This window comes from Alexandromys fortis, unplaced genomic scaffold, assembly GCF_014885135.2.
Source record: "Alexandromys fortis isolate MF-2015 unplaced genomic scaffold, M_Fortis_MF-2015_v1.1 scaffold_26, whole genome shotgun sequence".
In the NCBI taxonomy this organism is placed as follows: domain Eukaryota; kingdom Metazoa; phylum Chordata; class Mammalia; order Rodentia; family Cricetidae; genus Alexandromys; species Alexandromys fortis.
In genome coordinates this window covers 8,561,328-8,583,446 of record NW_026067894.1, presented here as the reverse complement: position 1 = coordinate 8,583,446, position 22,119 = coordinate 8,561,328, and the positions used below count along the sequence as shown (strand labels likewise).

Below are 22,119 nucleotides of genomic sequence, written 5' to 3'. Positions count from 1 at the left end.
AATCCGAACACTTTTCACCCCAGCTCTACACAAATATTATTTGATCTCCAAATCATTTTCACAATTTCCTACAATACTAATCTGAAGGTCAAGAATAATTTTTCCTTTGTCTACATTTTCAATATAAACCTTACATCATTGAACTCTGGTTCTATGGTTTCTCAAAAGAGCGTCTCTATAAATTGACCAGTAAAGACCACATGAGCTTTACCGTCTGTCTTAGCCATTCTACTCTTCTGGTGTCTGGAAGATGAACCCAGGCAGGCAAATTGCAGGCATGCACCCCAAAGCATACGGCTTGCTCCTCGTCATCCAAAGTGCCAGCACACGACTCAGGAGGCTGGCCTTTCGCAGCGTCAGATGAGAAGCACCTAACTGAAGATCAGCCCCAGGTAGCCAAGGGCATAGACCAGCAGCAGTAGCAGCACAAACCTGTGGCCACTGCTGTGTCCACCTACCAGCTGCTGAGAGTCAAAGGGGACAGGAGCTATGAGGACACACCAGAGCAGCCTGCCGCAGCCTCTCTCTGATGGCCAGGCACAAGCTGCCACCGCTCCTACTACCCACTGAAGTCCCAGCAGGCCCCACAGAAGCAGCAGGCACCTGGGATGGTTCCAGTGGGTTCGGACCCCTGGGGTGATTCAGGCCTCAGGCTCTGGGACCCAACTTTACCAGCAATAGGCTACTGTTCTTGAACAGGCTGCTGAAACCCAAGGCCGGCCCGAGGCCTCCCTCCATGCACTGCTGTGAGGTCTTCTGGGTCACAGACCTGTCAGGACCATCTGGAAGCACAGAAGCACTGGAAGAAGCAGCGGCTCAGATGACAGGCACACAGCTCAGCGGAGGTCCAAGAGGGGCCGAGAGCCTTCACTGTGGCCTGTGTGCTGTGGCCTGCGCCAGGGAGGATGCCTTTGCTGCTCACATGTGGGAAGCCAGGCACCAGAAGGTCTTGCACACCAGGCTAGGGAAGCCTATTACCTCTGATGCCACACCTAGGAGTGTCACCTACACCCACGGCTCAGACAGCACCCCTGAGACCTCAAGCCTGGCCAGCACTGGCCTCTAGGGCCTCATTTCCCATGCTGCTCCGCAGCTCACTTCTCCCCACTGAGGTGAATGTGGCACTTCCACAGATAACAGGTCACTCTGTCCTGCATATCAGCATCCCTCTGTGGGGGACAGCAGGCAATCAACAGTGAACAGGGGTGGGAAACTATCAGACTTTTATATCTAGTGATGGTGGGGGACTTGTGTGGTTTAGGCCACAGCGAATGCCCACACTGTCTCCAAACGAGGGACAGTGTTCGGGAGCCAAGCCTTGCTTCTGCATCCTAGGAGTCAGCCCTGATTTGGAGACACTGCGTGAACCAAAACAGAAAAAAATGTGCCATTCCTAACCGAATGGGCAGACAAACATGACAGACAACACAAAAGAAGGGAAGGATGGGGTCCCAGTGCTTACTTGCTGAGGGACCTTTTCACCAAAACACACTGTCGTGGGGTCACTGTGCAGAACTGCGAGTGAGGAGAGGAAGATGACTAGACCCTGTTCTGGGCAAAACAAAAATTATAGCTGGAATGAAAAAGGAGTCTGACCAGGTGAGCTCACAACCTATGTTAGTAGTCCCTGTTCCGGGTGCCAGATGTTGCTGGGTCCTAACGTCTTCCTTGGGGGCGGGGATGAGAAGACGCAGAGTCAACTTCTCAGACACTGGGAGTCAGGTAGGAGACACACAGCAGACTCGTTTATTTAACAATGGGGAAAACTTATAAACCCTCCCAACAGCCAGGCATTCTGATCCGCTGCAGTTGACATCACATGTCGTCCTTCTTCAGCCAGGCACGATCAGTATCTCTGACAGCGTAGGTCTTCAGGTTGTCCTTCATCTAGATGTGTAGCCACGGATAACATTATACTCCAGATCTTCCTGCCTTCACCTCCTAAGTGCCAATTCTGCAAGCAAACCACTGTGCCTAACCTAGCCTTGGAATTTTAAAAAAAGGTTGTTCATTAATATGTAAACAAAATTTTCCCTGCTCATCTTCATCTTCCTCCTCTTGCTCTCCTACTACCACTGAGCTGTATACATACATACATACATACATACATACATACATACATACATGAGCTGTATCCATACATAGCTCTTTTATTTTTACCTTTTTGATTTTGAGACGGGGTCTTGTTAAGTTGTCCAGGTTTACCTTGGCCTTCATCTCCCAAATACGATAGTATATAAATTCTTTGGCCTTGTGTAAAGGCTTCTTCAAGTTCTGGCTTCCTTTCCATTCTTCTGTAGCCATCTCCCGTTTTACAATATTCAAATAAAATTCTTTTTAAAGTAGAGAAGGGAGGACCAATGAGATGACTCTATGGGTAAAGGTGGTTGCTGCCAAGACCAGCAGCCTGAGTCTAGTTCCTGGAACCCTCATAATAGGAGAGAACCAGCTCAAAGGTTTTCTTTTTTGTTTTTGTTTTTTTTGTTTGTTTGTTTTTTGTTTTTCGAGACAGGGTTTCTCTGTGGTTTTGGAGCCTGTCCTGGAACTAGCTCTGTAGACCAGGCTGGTCTCGAACTCACAGAGATCCACCTGTCTCTGCCTCCCAAGTGCTGGGATTAAAGGCGTGCGCCACCCCCGCCCGGCTCAAAGGTTTTCCTGTGACCTCCACAGGCAAGAATTCTCTGCCTTCGCCTCCTAGTGCTGGGATTAAAAGCTGTGCCACCATGCCTGGCTTCTAGACCACATCCTTTGATACTTCCACCCCGTTGTCATCGGTGTGGTATTGGTCCCTGTCTGAGTACTAGATGCTCTTGCTCTTACAAATAATAGCATTACACTCCCCATAATACAAATTATTTGTGTTTCTTTTACTAAATTATAGTTTTTTTACTAGAATGTCTTTTAATTGACTGGGTAGTGGTGGCACATGTCTTTAATGTCAACACTTCAGAGGCAGAGGCAGGCGGATCTCTGAATTTGAGGTCAGCCTGGTCTACAGAGTGGGTTCCAGAACAGGTCCCAAAGCTACACAGAGAAACCCTGTCTTGAAAAAACAACAACTTCAATGTCCTTAGTCATCAGAGAAATGTAAATCAAAACAACTCTGAGATTCCATCTTACACCTGGCCAAGATCAAAAACACTGATGACAACTTATGCTGGAGAGGTTGTGGGGAAAAGGGAACACTCCTGCATTGCTGGTGGGAGTTCAGGCTGCTACAACCCCTTTGAATGTCCGTGTGGTGATTTCTCAGAAAATTAGGAAACAACCTTCCTCAAGACCCAATAATACCACTTATGGGTATATATCCAAAGGATGCTCAATTGTGCCACAAGGACATGTGCTCAACTATGTTCATAGCAGCTTTATTTGTCATAGCTAGAACCTGGAAGCAACCTAAATGTCCCTCAACCAAAGAATAGATAAGAAAAATGTGGTACATTTACACAGTGGAAAACTACACAGCAGAAAAAAATAGTGACAGCTTGAATTTTGCAGACAAATGGATGGAGCTAGGAAACATTATTTTGAGTGAGGTAACCCAGACACAGAAAGACAATTATCACATATACTCACTCATAGGTGGTTTTTAAACATAAAGCAAAGAAAGCCAGCCTAAAAACCACAATCCCAGAGAACTTAGACAACAATGCAGACACTAAGAGAGACTTCATAGATCTAATCTACATGGGGAGTAGAAAGTAGAAAAATACAAGATCTCCTGAATAAATTGGGAGCATGGGGACCTTGGGGGAGGATTGAAGGGAGTAGGGGAGAGGCAGGGAGGGGAGCAGATAAAAATGTAGAACTCAATAAATATCAATAAAATAAATAAAAAAAGGAAAAAGCAACAAAAAGTCTTAATTTTCTTTTACAATTTCATGTATGTAAACAGTGTATCTTGATCACATCGACTACACCCCAGATTCCCCCTCCCACATGCCCCAGTAACTCCCAATATATCCCACAGACCAGGTCAGACTCAGGGATTCATGCTGGCTTAAATAGTTGAACTCCTAAAAATTGTCTCCGTGGCTGAATGACATAAGAAAGAAGTTCGTTGTAACAGCTTATTTAATCTTTCTAGTAACTTCACAGTCCCTAGTACACAGGTGAGACCAAATTTGAGAGATTGTGACTTCCTACAAAGTACACAGGGGCTGGAGAGATGGCTTGGCTCTTAGGAGTATTTGTTGCACCCAAATTTGGTGGTGCACCCCTTTAATCCCAGCACCCTCAAAGCAAAGGCAAGTGAGTCTTTGTGAATTTGAGGCCAACCAAAGCTACACAACAAAGCTACAGAACGAACAAAATACAACACTTCTGGTTCTGTTTTTGTTTTTTAAGACAGAATTTCTCTGAGTAGCTTTCCTGGAACTCATTCTGTAAACCGTGTTGGCCTTGAGCTCACAGAGATCCACCTGCCTCTGCAGGAACTACAGGTGTGTGCCATCACCACCTAGCCTGCAGTTGCAGTTCTTACTGAAAACCAGAGTTGCTTCCCTGCACCCATGTGGTGGCTTACAACCTCCTCTAGCTCCAGTTCCAAGAGAGCTGGCACCCTCATCTGGCCTCTGTGGGTACCCACATGCCCATGTGCATACTAACATGTAGAAACACATACACATGAATAAAAATAAATATTAAAAGGAAGTACACTGGCATAGGCCAGGTATAGTGGGTGCACTAGTGATCGGACACTGAGGAAGAAAAGGATGAGCTCTTGGCAAGTTTGAGGCCAGCCTGGTCTGTTATGTGAATTTGAAACCAAACAGGGGAATGCAGAGAGACACTGTCTAAAAATAAAATTCTGAGACATAACACTCCAGGTCTTCTGGTTTGAAACCCACTACTCTTTCCATTTCTCAAAGTGTGATTCTGAGTCTGCCCAGGGCCTGACCCGATGTTTCAGTGGGAAAGACTTCACCTTACCTGCCTTACTTGCTCTTTAAAAACGGGAAGAGGAGCACTGGGGTTGGTACCACACACCTTTAATCTCAGCACCCAGGTAGCAGAGGCAGGCAGAGTTCAAGGCCAGCCTGGTCTACAGTGTGAGTTCTATGATAGCCAGGGCTACATAGAGAAACCCTGTCTGCGGGTGAATGAGTGGGAACAGGAAGAAGAGGAAAATTGGGCATGTACCTTCAATCTTCCCACTTGGAAAGCAGAGACAGGTAGATAAATCTCTTGAGTTCAAAAAGACCTTGTATGATGGCTCTGGAGAAGAACTATCTTGTGTTGTCCATGATTAATACACTAGATGAGAAATTGCTTAGTAGAATTTCAAACCAAGATAGGGCATCTCTCAGGGGCCTGAACTTACCCACCTCTGACACAGATGCAGAGCTGCTTCTAGTGGTGAAAAGGCCACTTTCTCATCTCTAACTGAGGCTTTCAAAGTTCTGTTCTACACAGCAAGTTCTGGGCTAGCCAGGGCTACACAGTGAGACCCCCCCCCCCATCTCAAAAAGAGGAAAAAAAGAATGCCAATTTTGTATATTGAGGTCCTTTTTGAGATTTTACTTGATGTCCCTCTCTACTGAGGAACAGAAATTCTGAGTCCTCTCTTGGAGACAGAAAGACAATTTGACTTGTTTTTTCTTTTCTGCCAGACCAGTTGAATTTTTGTTTTGTTTTGAGACAGGGTTTCACTATGTAGCCCTGACTGGCCTTGAACTAACAGCAGTCTTCCTTGACTTCTCAAGTGCTCAGGTTACAGGTGTAAGCCACCATCGTTGGGTATTTTTAAGGCTCATCTATTTTCTATGCATAATGTTGTATATGTCTTTGCTTTGTTTTTTCCAAATACACTTTTCATTACTTGGTCGATCAGGAACACTGCCATATCAATAATGGAGATCAAATAGGATCCTTTACACGCAGAGCAGAAATGCAGCTTGTTGGCCATTCTGAGTCCTTTGAGCGCAGGAATTTGCCTTTGTTGTTGCTGCATGGGACCGTGCAGTACACTGGGTTAGAAACTCCTCGTCAACTCAGATTCACCACCAATTCCCCATGCCTTGTTCTCTGGGCTCCACTGGGAAGGTTGGCTGTAGTTCACCCTGAGGGTGTGGTTTTGGCCTTTCAGACTGAGTTAGCCTAATTCCCCCCTCAAGTATGTACTGAGTTTAGAAGCTTAGAAAAAGGTGAGGTCTTACTTTAAATAGGACTCCGAATATCTTTAGGTTGGGCAGTCCTAACCTAAACTTATGTCCGCCATTGCCTTGTGAATAAAAAAAAACCTGAGATGATAATTTGTCCATTGCTACCTCTTTCCATTCCTACTGAGAAAGGACCTCGTGGCTCAGAATAACGATATGGTGGTGCCAAATTGCTATTTCTTTGGCTGCAAATTCTCCTTGCATTCAGGGTTGAAAGTACAGAACTCTTTCTTGTTTTAAAAAGCGATACGTTGTGGAAAAAGACCAGTGTATGTTGTTTTTTAGGGAGGACTTGAACATTTCAGCTTTTCACTTGTTCCCTGGGGTGTAGATTTGAAGGATTGTAACCTAGAGCAAAGACTTTGAAAGTTGTGGGTTAGAGGACGGAAGGTGACCTTTGCACCCTTAGAAACAGTTCTGCATTTTTGTGTGGGGTGCAGATAAGTTCAGGCTCCTTAGAGATACCCTCATCCTGGTTTGCAGTGGACTTTTGAAATCCTACTGAGGAAGTAATTTCCTATCTAGTGTATTAATCACGGACACCTGGTAGCTCCTCTTAACTCTCAGTCTGCTCTCGAGCCATTTCACAAGGTACTTTGCAGAATAGGAGGGGCTAAGAGCTGGGGACAAATGTTTGCATATACTGTCTGCTCTTCCAGGACTAATTTGTTGACATTATACCTTTTGATTTTGTTCAGCCTGCTTTGAATTTGTGTTTGTTCAGAATTTGCCAAGAAGGTTCTATTAGTTATGGACTATATACACGCAGACTGCCAAGGCCATGGCGAATATCTCGCATGTGTGTTTGGTGGATGGTACACTCTTTGGTCACTGGTTTGTGTTTCTGTCATTCCTATGCACTAGGTGACTTGGTCTCTTTGCTCTTCTAGGTAAATATGCAGAGGACATTTTCGGAGAGATTTGTACTCAGGCAAGTGCCTTTGCCTCCCGGGTAAACTCCCTTGCTGAGCGAGTTGACCGAGTACAAGTTAAAGTCACTCAGCTGGATCCCAAGGAAGAAGAAGGTAAGAAGGCTGAGCCAGAGCTGCAGGCTCTGCTGAGCAGTGTCTGAGAATTCTGCCCCTGGTTTGTTAAAACGCAAGGAGCGAAATCAGAGAGACTGGTACAGTTCTGCTTTGAGGTGACATCAGCCTAGATGGTGTAAAGAGACCTTTTTAACTCTGCCACACTCCCTTTCTCCCATTCCCGAGTTCTCTTGTTCTCTAACCTCCTTTCCCTCAGTACTGTTTGCTACCTTAAAAGTATGTGGAGGATTCGTTCACCTAAAGCGAGGCCTGCGAGATCTGGCCACATAGTAAACCTTTGTGTTGCTTCATTCTGTTCAGTCGTGAAATGGCTGGGCTGCTGACAGCCTGTGGGGCTTCCCCAGAGGGGGAGGGAAAAACCTGGCTGCAGACGGCTGCAGCCAAGAAACGCAGCAGCTGAGGCCTCTCCGACTGGTGTGACTCAGGGTTTGCTCAAACAGCCTGTCGTCCATTTTCTAATGCCTTCCATCTTCTCTTAGTGTCACTACAAGGAATCAACACTCGGAAGGCCTTCAGAAGCTCTACCACCCAAGACCAGAAGCTTTTTGACAGAAATTCTCTGCCAGTGCCTGTTCTAGAAACCTATAACAGCTGTGACGCTCCTCCGCCTCTCAACAATCTAAGTCCTTACAGGTAAGAGCTCTCCCTTGTTGGGGGTGTCTGTGATTAAAAACACTGCATTGTCTAACATATCTGATCAGAATGTTTATATCAGAGAATCTTACTGAGCTTGGGGTCTGCCCCGGTGGTGCTTACGGCAGCAGAGACAGTTCCCTCGCTTGCGCTCTGAAAGTCATGCTGCATCTATGTATACTGAAAGTTTGCCGTCACGGTGCAGGCTGCAGACTTTAATTTGGTAAAAGCTAATCCATCTGGATTCCATCCAAGGAAGTTAGTTATTCCAGAAGCAAAAGGACTTGTTAGCAGGCAGTTCTTCAGCATGGATTCCCAAGGGCTACATTCTAGCAGGGCTTCTACTTACTGGGAAAACTCTAGATTCCCAGATGTTTGGGCAAGTTGGTGGAAGCAGCCTCAGATCGGCTGCTCTAGGCTGGAAAGGGCCTTCCTGAGCATGGGGAGTAGGTGGCGTCCTTCCATGTGAGTGTCAGTCCTTCATTTTGTACACCTTTTAGATATTTCTGCAAGGACCTACCTTGCTGTAGATAGACAGGGGAAAAGGAAGGTAGCCTTAAACATGACTTTAAGTCCTCCCCTCTGGTGATTTGGTAATATTGTCATCATACACAGACCAACTAAACAGCAGTAGAAAGTGAATATTTATTTTGCTTGTATCCATAAATAACTTTGGGACAGGTAAAAGTAATTACAAGTAGCTGGAGGTGGACGTTGTCTGTCAGACATGGGCACACTGCAAAACAGCGTGTGTGTGTGTGTGTGTGTGTGTGTGTGTGTGTGTGTGTGTGTGAGAGAGAGAGAGAGAGAGAGAGAGAGAGAGAGAGAGAGAGCTCTGTGAGTCAAGGACACTGGCCTGTTCAGAGAGCATCAGCTAGGAACTTGGTAGCTTCTCATGCAGATAGAGAAGAGGCTCAGAGTATCTGCCCTTTGTTACTCTTATATGAAGTCTTGCTTGTCCCTGTGGCTGCCATGTCTTAGTCTGATTGAGTTTGGATAGAGTTGTATGATAGAAAGGATTGACATACCTCATAATACTGAAAGGGATATGATATAGCATTTGTGTGGTGGGATAGAATAAACGGATAATATTGAGATATTTCATCCTTCTGAAAACAGTATTTTCTTTTTTTAGACACAAAATACCAGAATTAGTATCTCGTCTTAGTTATTTAGATTTAGCCTAACAGAAACAAACAATGGTCTAACTCACAAGATTTGGTTAATAAAGAAATTATTAGTGTCAGAGCCTGGAGAGATAGCTTGACATTTGCTGCGGAGCTGGAGAGATGACTTAGCAGTTAAGAGCACTGGCTGCTCTTCCAGAGGTTCTGAGTTCAATTCCCAGCAACCACATGGTGGCTCACAACCATCTGTAATGAGATCTGGTGCCCTCTGCTGGCCTGCATGTATATGTGCAGGCAAAACTCTGTATACATGATAAATAAATAAAATCTTTTTAAAAAGGAACAATTTACTGTTCTTGCAGAAGACCAAGTTCAGTTCCCAGCACTGCATCAGGCAGCTCAAAATGCCTGTAACTATAGCTTCAGGGGATCTCATTCTGGCCTTTGTGGGCACCTACACACGTATATATACATTCATAGAGACACGTGTACACATAAATTAAATGAAAATAAATCTCAAGCATTTTTTAAAAGGAATTATTAGTGTTTGATTTAGAACTGCATTCTGTGTATTTTGAGAGACAAGTAGAATTGCCTTTAGGAGTTTTTGTTTGTTTGTATTTTATTTTATTTTTGTGACAGAATCTCCCTATGTAGTCCTGGCTGTCTTGGAACTTGTTATATACACCAGGCTGGCCTCGGAATCAGCTTTTTGTGGGGTTTTTTGTTTGGGCTTGAACTCCTGACGCACCTCTCCCTGCCTCCTGAGGGCCAGGATTGTAGATGTGTACCACCAGTCCTGGGTTCCAACTTTGTTTTTGTTGTTGTTGTTTGTCTGTTTGTTTGGTTTGGTTTTGGTTTGGACTTTTTGAGATGAGGTTTCTCTGTGTAGCCCTGGCTGTCCTGGAACTCACTCCGTAGACCAGGCTAACCTTGAACTCAAGAGATCCACCTGCCTCTGCCTCCGAGTAGACCTTGTGGTTTTTAAAGAGTTGGCGAGGGCTGGAGAGATGGCTCAGAGGTTAAGAGCACTGGCTGCTCTTCCAGGGGTCCTGAGTTCAGTTCTCAGCAACCACATGATGGCTCACAATCTATAATGAGATTTGGTGCCAGAACACTATATACATAATAAATAAATAAATCTTTAAAAAAAAATAAAGAGTTGGCGATTGTGTTCAGTGGGTCCCCTTGGATTGGTATTGGGCACTGAGCTGCTCTGGAAGGGAGCAAGAACTAGCAGTGTGCTCCTTATCTGTGTGTAGAGAGCACGGGTTTCAGGTTGGTGGAAGACCTCAGTGCTTCCTACAGAGTTCTGGGGAATGGATAGGAAAGGGGAACCAGTGATAGAAATCTCCTTAGAGGTACACAGTATCCAGCTATCTTTAGGGAGCTGTCTGTGACCCTGCAGATGATCAAAATAATCAGAGTTCCTGCTCTAGCCTGTTCTCGCTCTGACCATGCACATTCCTGTATGGGAATTGAAGGTGCGGCAAAGGTCTGTGAGGAGTTGAGGGACACCATTCGGGGCCATTGAGAATCCATGCGAGAGAGGAGATACGCAATCAATATAAATGGTTTCATGGTTCTGTAGCGTAAAAACTGCTAACTGGTTGGTGTTGGAATATTGGATTCGGGTGGGAGCTCATCTCTCTACTGACAGCTACTTGTCTTCGTTTCTATCCAGGGATGATGGGAAAGAGGCACTCAAATTCTACACCAATCCTTCCTACTTCTTTGATCTTTGGAAGGAGAAGATGCTGCAGGACACCAAGGATATCATGAAAGAGAAGAGAAAGCATAGGGTGAGGGGAAAGGGGCCTCTGTTCTACACATCAGTAGGCACGATTGTGGAGGGGGGATGAAAAGGAAGCCAGTCTTATGTGAAGTAATTCCAAGTGGCTGCTTGCTTGGATGCCAGGTAAAACTCTTAAAAAAGAAAAGGAATGTGTCCACACCAAACACCACCAGGAAGAGAAAGTATAAATCACACCAAAAATGTGCTTGTTCCCCTGGGTACTATTAACAATTGAGTATATTTGAGTGAGTTTCAGAAATTGACTTTTCTATTCATCATTTATTTTTCTTGCAATTTGCACCTGACTCTGCTGGACACTCTGCTAGCCTGGTCCCATCCCTGCCGGTTTTGCAGCTCATTTCTCAGTGACAAGCCCCATGTTCTGCAATATTTGGTTTACAGCAGAAGATTAACCCCTTCACTACTGTGTGGGTGAAGCCAGGGGCTGCCTGGTTTGTAGAGATGCTTCTCTCTCTTTAGGCTCCTGGTGCTTTGTGACCTGCCAGCACTGACCTCACAATCCCATTAGCATGGCTGTCAGCAGGCCCAAGAGAGTACTGGAGGCTAGTGCAGCTGCGGGAGCTGGAAAATCCTTCATTGGTTTTAGTTTAGTTTTGTTTTTTAACTGTTTCCTTCTCTCTGCCCCAGATCTCTAGAGCGGTCAATCCTCGTCCCTTAACTGACCTTTGTGGCACAGCAAATAACAAATAAGTGTTTACAAGAGTGCCTAACGAGGTGTGGCAGCTACCGGAGAGGTGGCTGGCTAGCCCTCCTTTCTGCTCAGGGTTCCTGTGTGTGAAACTGAGCAAATGTTTTACCTGGGAGGTGGTTTGAATTAGACGGCCTCAGGTCACTGCAAACCTGGTAATTCTGTAAATTCTGCTGTTATCATGTGTTGTCTAGGCAAATCATCTCGTGAGTGTGTCCACGGAGATGGGTAGAATTTTAATGAAGCCCTTTAGAAAGTGTTTTACAAAGGCTTTCTGTCCTTTTTTATTATAGAAAGAAAAGAAAGATAATCCAAATAGAGGGAATGTAAACCCACGCAAAATCAAGACACGTAAGGAAGAGTGGGAGAAAATGAAGATGGGACAAGAATTTGTCGAATCCAAAGAAAAACTGGGACCTTCTGGGTAGGTGATGGGTTTTCTGTTTTGTTTTCGTTTTGTTTTTGTTTTTTCAAGACAGAGTTTCTCTGAGTAACAGCTTTGGCTGTCCTGGAACTAGCTCTCGTAGGCCAGGCTGGCCTTGAACTCACAGAGATCTGCCTGCCTCTACCTCCAGCATGCTGGGATTAAAGGCGTACTCCACCACAGCCTGCCATGATACCTTCCACACCCTTTAAAATCCAGCTGTTGGGTTTAGGCCAATACCACTCTTAAGTTAACTACTTTTTTTTTTTTTTTAACTAGTCAAGTGTGGTAGTGAGAGGGGCCTGTGGAGCAGGAGTCAGTTTGTAACTGACTGTGAGCAGTCGATGGCAGTATCTCACTGCCTTTAGACCAGCCGTAGCCGACTACTCAGAGTGTCCATCTGGTGATGAAATTTCTAAGTAAGGCAAGAGACTCAGCGATTCAGATGAAGTGACTAAAGTGGGCTGACAGGGAAGGCCCATGTTTTAGTGCTGTTATTCTGCCGGAAACCAGTATACCTAAGGCCTCAGAGGAAGATTGAAAGAGCAGGAAAAATGGTCTTGGGAGTCCTTTGCTTCCAGAGCACACAAGAAGGTTGTGCTGAAGAGTTGAGTACGGGAGGGGCGGGGGTAGGTAAGCTGTGCTCGTTACCAAAACAGATTTTCAGCTGGTTTTTGTCAGTCTTGGGAGAGAGGCTAGCCAAAGGGACTGAATGCAGACCTCAGAGTCAGTGCGGGAAAAGTTGCTGGGCTACTGTGGAGGCTATGTATCTCTGTGGGAAGTGGGGGATGTCGTCCTGACCCATTTCCCAATACCAAATCACACTGGAGGTTTAAAGGGGAGAATGTATTTAAAGCTTGGTTTGATGCTTATCCTGATGTCTGACCCCTGTGACCATGACTGCTTGGCATGAGTGTCACCCTGGCTTTTCCTCTAAAGTCATTGCATTCTGACTGTCAAAGAACCATGCCAGCCCATACTGGGTGTTGAGGAGTGATAAAAAGAAAGAGTTGAGTTGTTCTTGCTTTTAGGAATAACTCTACCGTGAAAATCTTGACTTTTAAAAATCTTGACACTTGTGACACTTATTCTCCTGGATTCGGAGATTTGTTTTCTAAGCATGATGAAGACAGTGAGAGGGAAAATGACCTTTCTCCAGAGAGACCAGCACTGACGTGCCTGACTGATCTCACCACCCAGTAAGAGGCTGTTTTGTTCCCCAGTCCCACCCCATTCTGACAGTCACGCAGCATAGGATTACTGACTCTGAGGCCATAATGCCAACTGTCAAAAATGTGTGTCTCCCAATCTGGTGTACGGAGCTAGTTCCAGGACAGCCAGGGCTGTGACAAAGAAACTGTCTCAAAGAACAAAACAAAAAAATGTTTCCTTTTGAGACTTAGGTAGTAAGGACTGGGAGTGCTCTCCCCGCCCCCATTTTCCTATTATCCAAGAGGTTTAGAATTGGCTGTTTGGTCGCTCTGTAAGAACATGCTTGTGGGTGAAGTTGTCAAAGAAATGTGTCCAGGTTTGGGGGTTTTCACAGTTTTCACAGTAGAGCGTCGTCCTCCTTAATTACAGCCCTACAACTCTTCCTGGGACCTGTTGATAAGCTCTATTGAGCTCAACAGTGCTGGAAAGGAGAGGAAGAGAAGGCAGAGCGGCCAGCTTTGCTAGCTGGTGCCCAGTGTACTTATGCTAATACGCAGGCTTCTTGATTGGTGTGTTCATGCTTGTATGAAGTTTTGATGTTTGTCCAGAGCCTACTCGCCCAGGGCCCAGCGCTCAGAGAAATGGATTTTCATGCAGCTAGCTCTAGCACCCTGCGTAAGCAGCCACTCGTCATGTGCTACCACATGGCAACCTGCATTCATCTTTGATTTGATTTTGCAATCAAATGCGTCCTTAGCCTTTGAACACTCCATGGACTTGCCTACTTCAAAATCAGGCTGCATGCCAGTCACATGTTTGCAGCTAACCTCTAGAACTTGGCTTCATTCTTTGCCTTAAGGTTTTGGGATTCAGGTTTAGCTGTACCTAATATATGGGAGAGCATTTAAAAGAACTGCTGGGTTTGATCTATATATATTATATATTTATGTACGTATATACACATATATATGTATGTATGCATGTACATGTATGTACATATAGAGAGATAGCTAAATAGAGAGACAAAGTCTCATTTGTGACCCTGGCTGGCGTGGAACTTGGTGTGTCTACCGCGCTGGCCTCATAATCACAGAGATCACCCGTCTTTGCCTCCCCAGTTCTGGACCTAAAGGCTGCCACACCTAGCCTAAAGTATAATTTTGGTGTAACAGGAAATACATGGAGAATCTCCCTAATAACTTTTTGTTGTTGTTGTGTTATTGGGTTTTTTTGTTTGTTTGAGACAGGGTTTCTCTGTCCTGGAACTCGCTCTGTAGACCAGGCGATTAAAGGCATGTGCATGCGCCACCACTGCCTGGCTCCTCCCTTAATAACTTTTGTGTTAAATGTATTTATGTGGTATCTTTTAGTAAGAAAAGAGAGAGCCTGGGACTGGAGAGATGGCTCAGTGGTTAAGAGCACTGACTGACTGCTCTTCCAGAGGTCATGAGTAGTTCAATTTCCAGCAACCACATGGTAGCTCACAACCATCTATAATGAAATCTGGTGCCCTCTTCTGGTGTGCAGGCAAAAACAAAACAAAACAAAACCTGTATACGTAATAAATCTTAAAAAAAAAAAAAAAAAAAAAAAAGAGGGTTACTCAGGCTCAGTGTTTGATGCTTTGGATGGAAATAGACTCTAAACGACCACTCTGACATTGGTTATGTTATCAGATACTCATCCGCCTTGGTCTACCAGAATGGAAGCATTGGCTCTGTTGAAAATGTGGATACAGGGAGCTACCCACCACCACCACAATCAGACTCCACCTCCTCACCTTCTCCTTCCTTCTCTGAAGACAACTTGCCTCCCCCACCAGCAGAATTCAGGTAAATGGCAGAACCTCTGCATCCATCCTGGATAGTAGAACACTCAAGAACAAAGTGAAGAGTTCAGAGTCACCACTAGGGTGACTTGAGGCAAGCGTGTGTAAGATAATAGGAATATCATTTGTCAACTGTTAGCAGTGTTGTTGTTACCTCACGGACAGGAGTGATGACTTTTTTCTTTTTTTTTTTTTCTTTATTATTTCAAGACAAGGTTTCTCTGTGTAACCCTGTTGTTCTGGAACTCATTTTATAGACCAGGCTGGCCTCAAAGTCGCAGAGATCTTCCTGCTTCTGCCTCCCAAGTGCTAGGAGTAAAGGCGTGCCACCGCCCACACACATCAACTTTGCTGAAATAGCAGGAGGGGGGGGACCTAGTAGACCTTTATCTCACTTCTGTCAGCCCAGCAGAATCCAGGGCTAGCCTGGACTACATAGTGCAGGGGAAGGGAGACACGACTAAGCGACTTGCAGCCTGTCCCTTCGCTTGTTTGTTTGCTGGTGTCTTACAAAGGATTGCCCATGTGGCTAGACGGGTCTGAGAGTCCTTTAGGCTCTTAGTTCTCTTAGTTCTTTTTCTTCCCTATGCCTGAGAACTAGGTCTGCACAGGTGCTATTTCTTCCCTGGATTCTGCTTAATTTGTGGCTGGATATGTGAAGGATCAGATGGAGACCTCAAACAGTGCTGGCTCCTTCCTCTTTCCCCATTCTGGGCCCTCACATCGCTAAAACCTGTCTTCTCCCTCCAAAGGCATAATTTTCTTTCTGGGTTTTTGGTGTTTTTTTTTTTTTCCCTGAGACAGGGGTTCTCTGGGTAACAGCTCTGGCTGTCCTGGAACCTGCTCTGTAGACTTGGCTGGCCTCAAACTCAAAGGACAGAGATTCACCTGCCTCTAGGATTAAGGGCTTGAGTCAGCATTCCTGGTAGTGTGGTGGTATGTGCTTTAATTCCAGCATTCAGGAGGCAGAGATCTCTTTCAATTTGAGGCCAACCTGGTCTACATAGCAAGTTTTAGGCCAGCCAGAGATAACATATATAGTGAGACGCTGTTCCAAATAAACAAAACCCATAATTTTAGCACATGGAAGGCCAAGACAGAAGATTGTCGTGTGTTCTAGGCCAGCCTGGACTACATAATATCCTACCTCCATTTGGCCAGCTTCAAATAGATTTTTGCACCCACCAAATCCAGTGAGTATTCAGAGCCTAAGAAACAGAACCCAGTAGACGGATAGGGCTTGAATTTTTTTGTTTGTTTGGTTTTTGTTTGTTTTGTTTTTCTGGACAAGGTTTCGCTGTGTAGTCCTGGCTGTCCTGGAACTCATTCTGCAGTCCAGGCTGGCCTTGAATTCAGATTCTCTGTCCCCCCAAGTGCATGGATTAAAGATGTGCACTCCCACCGCCCAGCTTTGAATTTTTGTTCTAGCTCTTTCCTGTATGTATTTAGGTCTAGCTCTAGGCGTAAACTGGCAACCACCATGGGCCCCTCTCTCTAAGAGGGTTCAGAATTGAGCCATCTCCTGGAAGGCTAAGGCTAAAGGGACCTAAGAGATGTTCGTTGGTCCTACCTGCCAGGGCAGCCCTCTGATAGTCTGCTTCAGTTTCTAGAAAGTTATTTCCCCACAGTGCTGTTCCTTTCCCTCTGTTTGAGCCACAGTGAAATGAGAGAGTCAGCTAAGGAGGGCCTGAGCTTATAGATAGGCCTGCCTCTGGGCAGGTTGGCGTTGTGAGAATGATGGTGAGTCTTGTCTCCTTGGCCTTTTAGCTACCCTGCAGACAACCAAAGAGGATCTGTCTTGGCTGGACCCAAAAGAACCAGCGTGGTCAGCCCAAGCCATCCACCCCCAGCTCCTCCTCTGAGCTCTCCACCAGGCCCCAAACCTGGCTTTTCTCCACCACCTGCTCCTCCACCTCCACCTCCAATGGGTGTGCCCCCTCCACTACCACCTATAGGATTTGGGTCTCCTGGGACCCCTCCGCCACCATCACCTCCATCTTTTCCACCTCACCCTGATTTCGCTGCCCCTCCGCCACCTCCCCCACCACCAGCAACTGACTACCCAATGCCACCACCTCCCTTGTCCCAACCAGCTGGAGGTGCTCCTCCTCCTCCCCCTCCTCCTCCCCCTCCGGGGCCCCCACCTCTCCCCTTTAGTGGTGCTGATGCCCAGCCTGCTGCACCACCACCACCTCTTTCCGATGCCACCAAGCCCAAGTCCTCTTTGCCTGCTGTGAGTGATGCGCGTAGTGACCTGCTTTCCGCCATCCGCCAAGGTAAATCCCGGTGGTGGGTCTGAGGATGCACACCCTTTCTGAAGCTGGTTGGGGTACAGGATCTTTCCTGAACAGCTGAGCGATTGGGACCTTGGAGGTGAGGGTGGGGCTTCCCTAAGATAGTGAGATTGAGAGGTCTTTCTACATTTGTTGAACGTGAATTATTTTTAAGCTGGGACCCTGGGATTCCTTGAAATGAGCATGTTGAGTGTGTTTACGTACATGCTTTTTCTTGGGGGAAGATCCCCAGAAGAAAATGAACACTGTCCCTGTGGGCGACTTTTCAGCCACTCAGCTGCAGCCATCTTCTCTGCCCCACTGTCTATGTCCTTCTTCCCTCTTTCTCCTTCTCTTTGAGGCTGGAGTTAGTCCCAAGGGTTTGGTGTGGTTTGTCCTGTTGGTGGCCCTCTGAGCCCTGCTGTAGCTAGGGACTTTGAGCAGTCAGAGCATTTGCCTGATGGGGTAGGGTGGTCGTCCACCTTCAGAAGCCTGGTGAGAAAAGGAACATGTCTGCAGCCAGGGTGTGGATTTCCTGAACCCTGTCTTTCCTTCTTTTTGTTCTTTACAGTCCTGTCCTGATTGTTGGGCCTTACTCAGACTCATTCATGAGGCTTTCTAGGCTAGGGCTGTGATTTTTAACTCTGCTCCCTCTCCCACCAGGCTTTCAGCTTCGAAAGGTTGAAGAGCAACGGGAACAAGAGAAGCGTGATGTGGTGGGCAATGATGTGGCCACCATCCTGTCACGTCGGATTGCTGTTGAGTACAGCGACTCTGAAGATGATTCCTCTGAATTTGATGAAGACGACTGGTCGGATTAACTTTCTTCCTGCTGCCCACATTCCTTTTTCTGTCCTTCCTACCTGCCTTCTTGATGTCATAACAGTCTCATGGGGGAGCAAAGGAGGACAGAGAATTGCAAGGGCCAAAGCTTTCCCTGGAGCAACCAAAGATCTAGCCAAGTGCTTCCTCCAAGTCCCTATGTACTCCTTTTCCTCTTGCTTGGCCATGGACTCCTGAGGGTCCATAGCTGAGCTGACCCCTCTTCTCCTCAAGTGACTGTTAACTATTGAAAGGAAGGAAAGCCCTACAACAGTTCCCTTTGGTTGGGTTTCAACTGGAGATAGTGCCTTCTCCTAAGAACCCTTTTAACCCATGGCCTTCCTCAGAACCCTTCCATTTGGCTACTTGAGATAATGCTGCCTCCTGGTCTTAAAGCAATAGGTACAGCCTGTGTGGACACACCTGGTCCCTTTGCTATACCTGAGAGTATAGGGCAGGCCACTTGCCCTGGCAACTAGGCTGCCACCCCTCCCCCCGCCCCACACTCAGCCCTCTGCAGCAGGTGGGGCTCCTTCTGTTCAGCCTTGTCTGGATGCCTTTGTTCCAGAAGGCATCAGGCCCCTAAAGAATGTCTCGCTCCTTTGCCCAGAAGTGATGCCTTCCTGGAGGCTGGGCTGCTGCCTTCCTCCCATGTTCCTTAGTGAGCGTGGTGTTCAGGTGTCCTTTGCATGCCCTTTCCTCACCCCATGTGCCTTTAGACTGCACAGCCCAGTTTTAACCTCTGATATTCATGACCAAACTAGCCCTGACACACAGGGACCTGGGCCTCTGCTGACTGTCAGGAGCACCGCAGGACTGGAAGAGAATGGAATACCTTGGCTCCTACCCTCTCAAGGTCACACACATAGTGATAGAGCAGAGCCCAGGCTTCCTGTTTCCAAGTCACCTGTGTTTTCTGGGACCAAATAATGAGCACCTGCTGGAGTGTGGGCAATGCAGCCCTGGCTCCATTCTACTCCAGACCTCCCGAATGCAGGGCTCACAGTCTGTGCCAGCCCCACTAGTACAACTTTGACACTTACAGCCTCTCTTGTAACCGTTTATTTCCCCCTTCTATCTCCAGCCAGTCGTGTGGCATAGGAGCTGTGCTGGGGAACCAGAGTAGAGAGGAGGAGTGGGGCGCCAGCCTTAGCAGGTGCTGCCGCTCCCTTCCCCTTTTGTTTCCCCAGTTTAAGCATAGGCTCTGCCAGCTGTAGAAACTTCAGTCCCTCGGGCTGGCAGCCGCAGCAGGTAACCTGCCTGGGGGGGCCTGGCAGCCATGAAGGCTGAAAGGCAGGAGAACAGGGGTCTTCTTCCTGCCTCCCGCCTCACTGCATGATGATGTTGACGCCCCGTATACCCCCCTTCCCAGAACTAATATGCAGGTGCTATTATTCAGGAAAACGCTGGACAGCTCTGGCCAACAGCAAGCTTTCTTCTCTCTGCCCCAACTATTGTGTGGCTCTTGTGCTGAAATCGCCTTCTCTGGCTTCAGAACCTGAAACAAAGAGAAACAGGATCTGTCTCTACCCAGCACAGCAAATGGTTGCAGTAATTGCCAAAGCCCTCATAAACCCCTCTGGCTTGAGGAGAGTACAATCACGGGCATTGCCGGCTGCACTTGCTGAGGACCTCCCCTCTGCCTCCTTTCTTGAACTCTGAGGTGGTGAGCGTGCAGGTGCCAGCAGGCCCCCATGCTGTGGCTACTCCAGGGTGCCCTGTCTGTCCCTGTCCCCTCCCCCAGCCAGTGTGGCACAGGGCTTGGCACTCCATGCTGCTCATGTTTCCCATCCTGTGTCTTTCATCAGAACCTTAAAATGGCTGTTGACCCTGCTGCAGCCCAGCAGGGGCCCCGAGAGGCAGGGGAAGGCAGTGGTCCTTCCAGATAGAAGTCCTGGGGCCCGGCCAGAGCAGGGCTTGTGCCTAATGGTTTTGACTAAATTACTCCCTCCTCCTGCTCTCCGGGAAAGGGGAGCCAGAGCCACTCAGTATGGTTCTTTTCCGACCTTGAAGGGGCGGTATTGGCCTGGCTTCTGGAATGGACAGAGTCCACCAGGAAAGACTGGGGGCGGGAGGAGATGGGGAGGGGCCCTGTCTGCGGAAGGTAGGATTAGATCATTAGCTCAGTGACCTCCTAGGGTTTCGATGTGCTGTGTTCTCATCCTACAGCTGGTTTGGTAATGATCTGCAAGTCCCGGAGAGCAACAGCACAGCTCTGCCTGACGCTCTCATTAAAATCCATGCAGCCAAGCTCTGCGCTTTGTAGCAGCCGGCCTTGCGGAGCCTCCTCGGCTTGGGGGGCTGGGGACCCAGTCAGCTGAGAAGTCCTCTAGGCTCTACTTAGGCGTATGTCTACAGAAAAATTAAAACATGCTTCTTTAAACCCAGAGCCCTTTCAAATAAGAAAGGACCCATTGCAGATAGGTGTGTTCATGCAATCCTGCAATTGTGGAATACAATTTGCTGATTATTTAAGCTGGGCTGCGGCTGGTAAGCATGTAAAGCAGTGTCCCATAAGGACTCTCAGTGCTGAAGCCAGGGAACCACCTCCCTTCCTGGTCTGCCTGGCCCAGGGGGCCTGCCCCCATTCCTGGGGCCCAGGGGCCCAGCTTGCAATCGGTAGTGTCAGAAGTGACTTGTGGCTTTGCCTTGGTCCTGAGATGATTTCATTCCGGCGGGGAGGGGGTCCCTGGGAGGCTCAGAGCAGCTGGCCCAAGCTCCGGCGGCTCGCCTCCAGTGGAAGCTCGAGCGCCCTCAGAAACGACCCTGGCCAATGTCACCGCAGAGCTGGGGCAGTGCTGTCAGGGCTAATGTGAAATCTCTTCCCGTGGCGCCGGTGCTCCGACTGTGCAGCGCCAGCTTGGACAGATTGAGGTCTCTGTGGCTTTGGTGACCCTGCTTAAGCATTCCCACCGTGTCCCTGCTCTGCGCTAGGACTACCTCCTGCTGCAGCCCCTTACTTGACCCCAGGGCCTGGGGAGGGAGGCAGTGTGGCCGGGACAGCAAGCTTCGAGCTTGGCCAGTGCCCATCCGACCTGGGACCAGGTGTCGCACAGGAAGTGCCTTCTGTGCTTCCTGCCATGTCCACTTTAATAGGGCCTCAGCGAAGGCCTGGAACGGTTTTGTTACTGAACTTTGCTCAGTTAATTCACTTGAGAAACTAACCAATCTTACTTTCTGCCTAGAACAATGTACACATAGGAGAGAAAGCTGTCATGCTCCCAAAGTGCCTTGTTTTCTCTGATATAAATATATTTATAAGGACATACTCCAATAGGTTCTTGGGTGTGTTTCCCACATCAAGATTTTGTGAGCTAATACATAGTGGGGATCTGTCTAAACATAGACCCTTTCCCCTAAAGGTAGGGAAGGGGATCTGAGAGGTGGAATAAAGCCACCGTCACAGTGGCCCAAGAGCTTCCGCAAGCCGTGCACTGCTGGTGCACGCCTTTCATCCCAGCACTTGGGAGGCAGAGGCAGGCAGGCCTGTGAGTTCAAGCCCAGTGTGGTCTACAGAGCGAGTTCCAGGACAGCCAGGACTGTTGTTACACAGGGAAGCCCTGTCTCTCTAAACAAACAAAAAGAAGAGCCACAAAAAAAAAAAAAAGAGGATGTGTATGACAATGTTTCAGGTCAGGCTGGCCCTGGGCTTGCTAAGTAGCTGAAACTGGCCTTGAACTCCTGATCCTCTTGCCTCAACCTCGGGCATGCATGAATTGTAGGCCTGTCATGCCTGGCCAGGACAACCAGGTTTTTTTCCAAGTCTGGTTTCATTTGCTTCTGTTGGGCTCATTGTGTGAGCCATGTTTGTGCTCCAGTGACCTGAAAGTTTCTATGTAACTTCATGTATGCACATGAATAGTTTAAATGTCAGCATTTTCAATAATTTGATAAATTCTTCATAGCCACTCAGTCACCTCTGCTATTTGTTTGTGTGTGTTTCATGGGAAAGAGGGATCAGAAGAGGCAGCCCTGAGGGCCACAGGTGAGTGAGGGAGCTCTGTGAGGCTCTGGCATGGGTGGGCTCCACGGGCAGGAGGCTTCCAGTTGGTTTGTGGACACAGGGCCCTTCTGTGAGGACAGCCTCAGAGCTGGCTGCCCACAGCTCCGTGCACCAGGCAGGAGAGGTGCACACACTGAATGCTGATG

The 22,119-nt window shown here is 47.5% G+C and overlaps 1 protein-coding gene across 3 annotated transcripts in view; it reads left to right on the top strand.

Moving 5' to 3' along the window:
* Wasf2 (WASP family member 2) overlaps window positions 1-21,882 on the top strand; it is an 89,505-nt gene extending 67,623 nt beyond the window's left edge. For all 3 annotated transcript variants that reach the window (XM_050150399.1, XM_050150390.1, XM_050150383.1), the window contains exons 3-9: window positions 7,052-7,186; window positions 7,687-7,840; window positions 10,652-10,769; window positions 11,765-11,895; window positions 14,724-14,879; window positions 16,643-17,151; window positions 17,812-21,882. In XM_050150399.1, coding sequence (XP_050006356.1) covers window positions 7,052-7,186; window positions 7,687-7,840; window positions 10,652-10,769; window positions 11,765-11,895; window positions 14,724-14,879; window positions 16,643-17,151; window positions 17,812-17,969 — 1,361 coding nt within the window. In that variant the 3' untranslated portion in view covers window positions 17,970-21,882. The remainder of the gene's footprint in view (window positions 1-7,051; window positions 7,187-7,686; window positions 7,841-10,651; window positions 10,770-11,764; window positions 11,896-14,723; window positions 14,880-16,642; window positions 17,152-17,811) is intronic.
* Window positions 21,883-22,119: the final 237 nt, after the last annotated feature.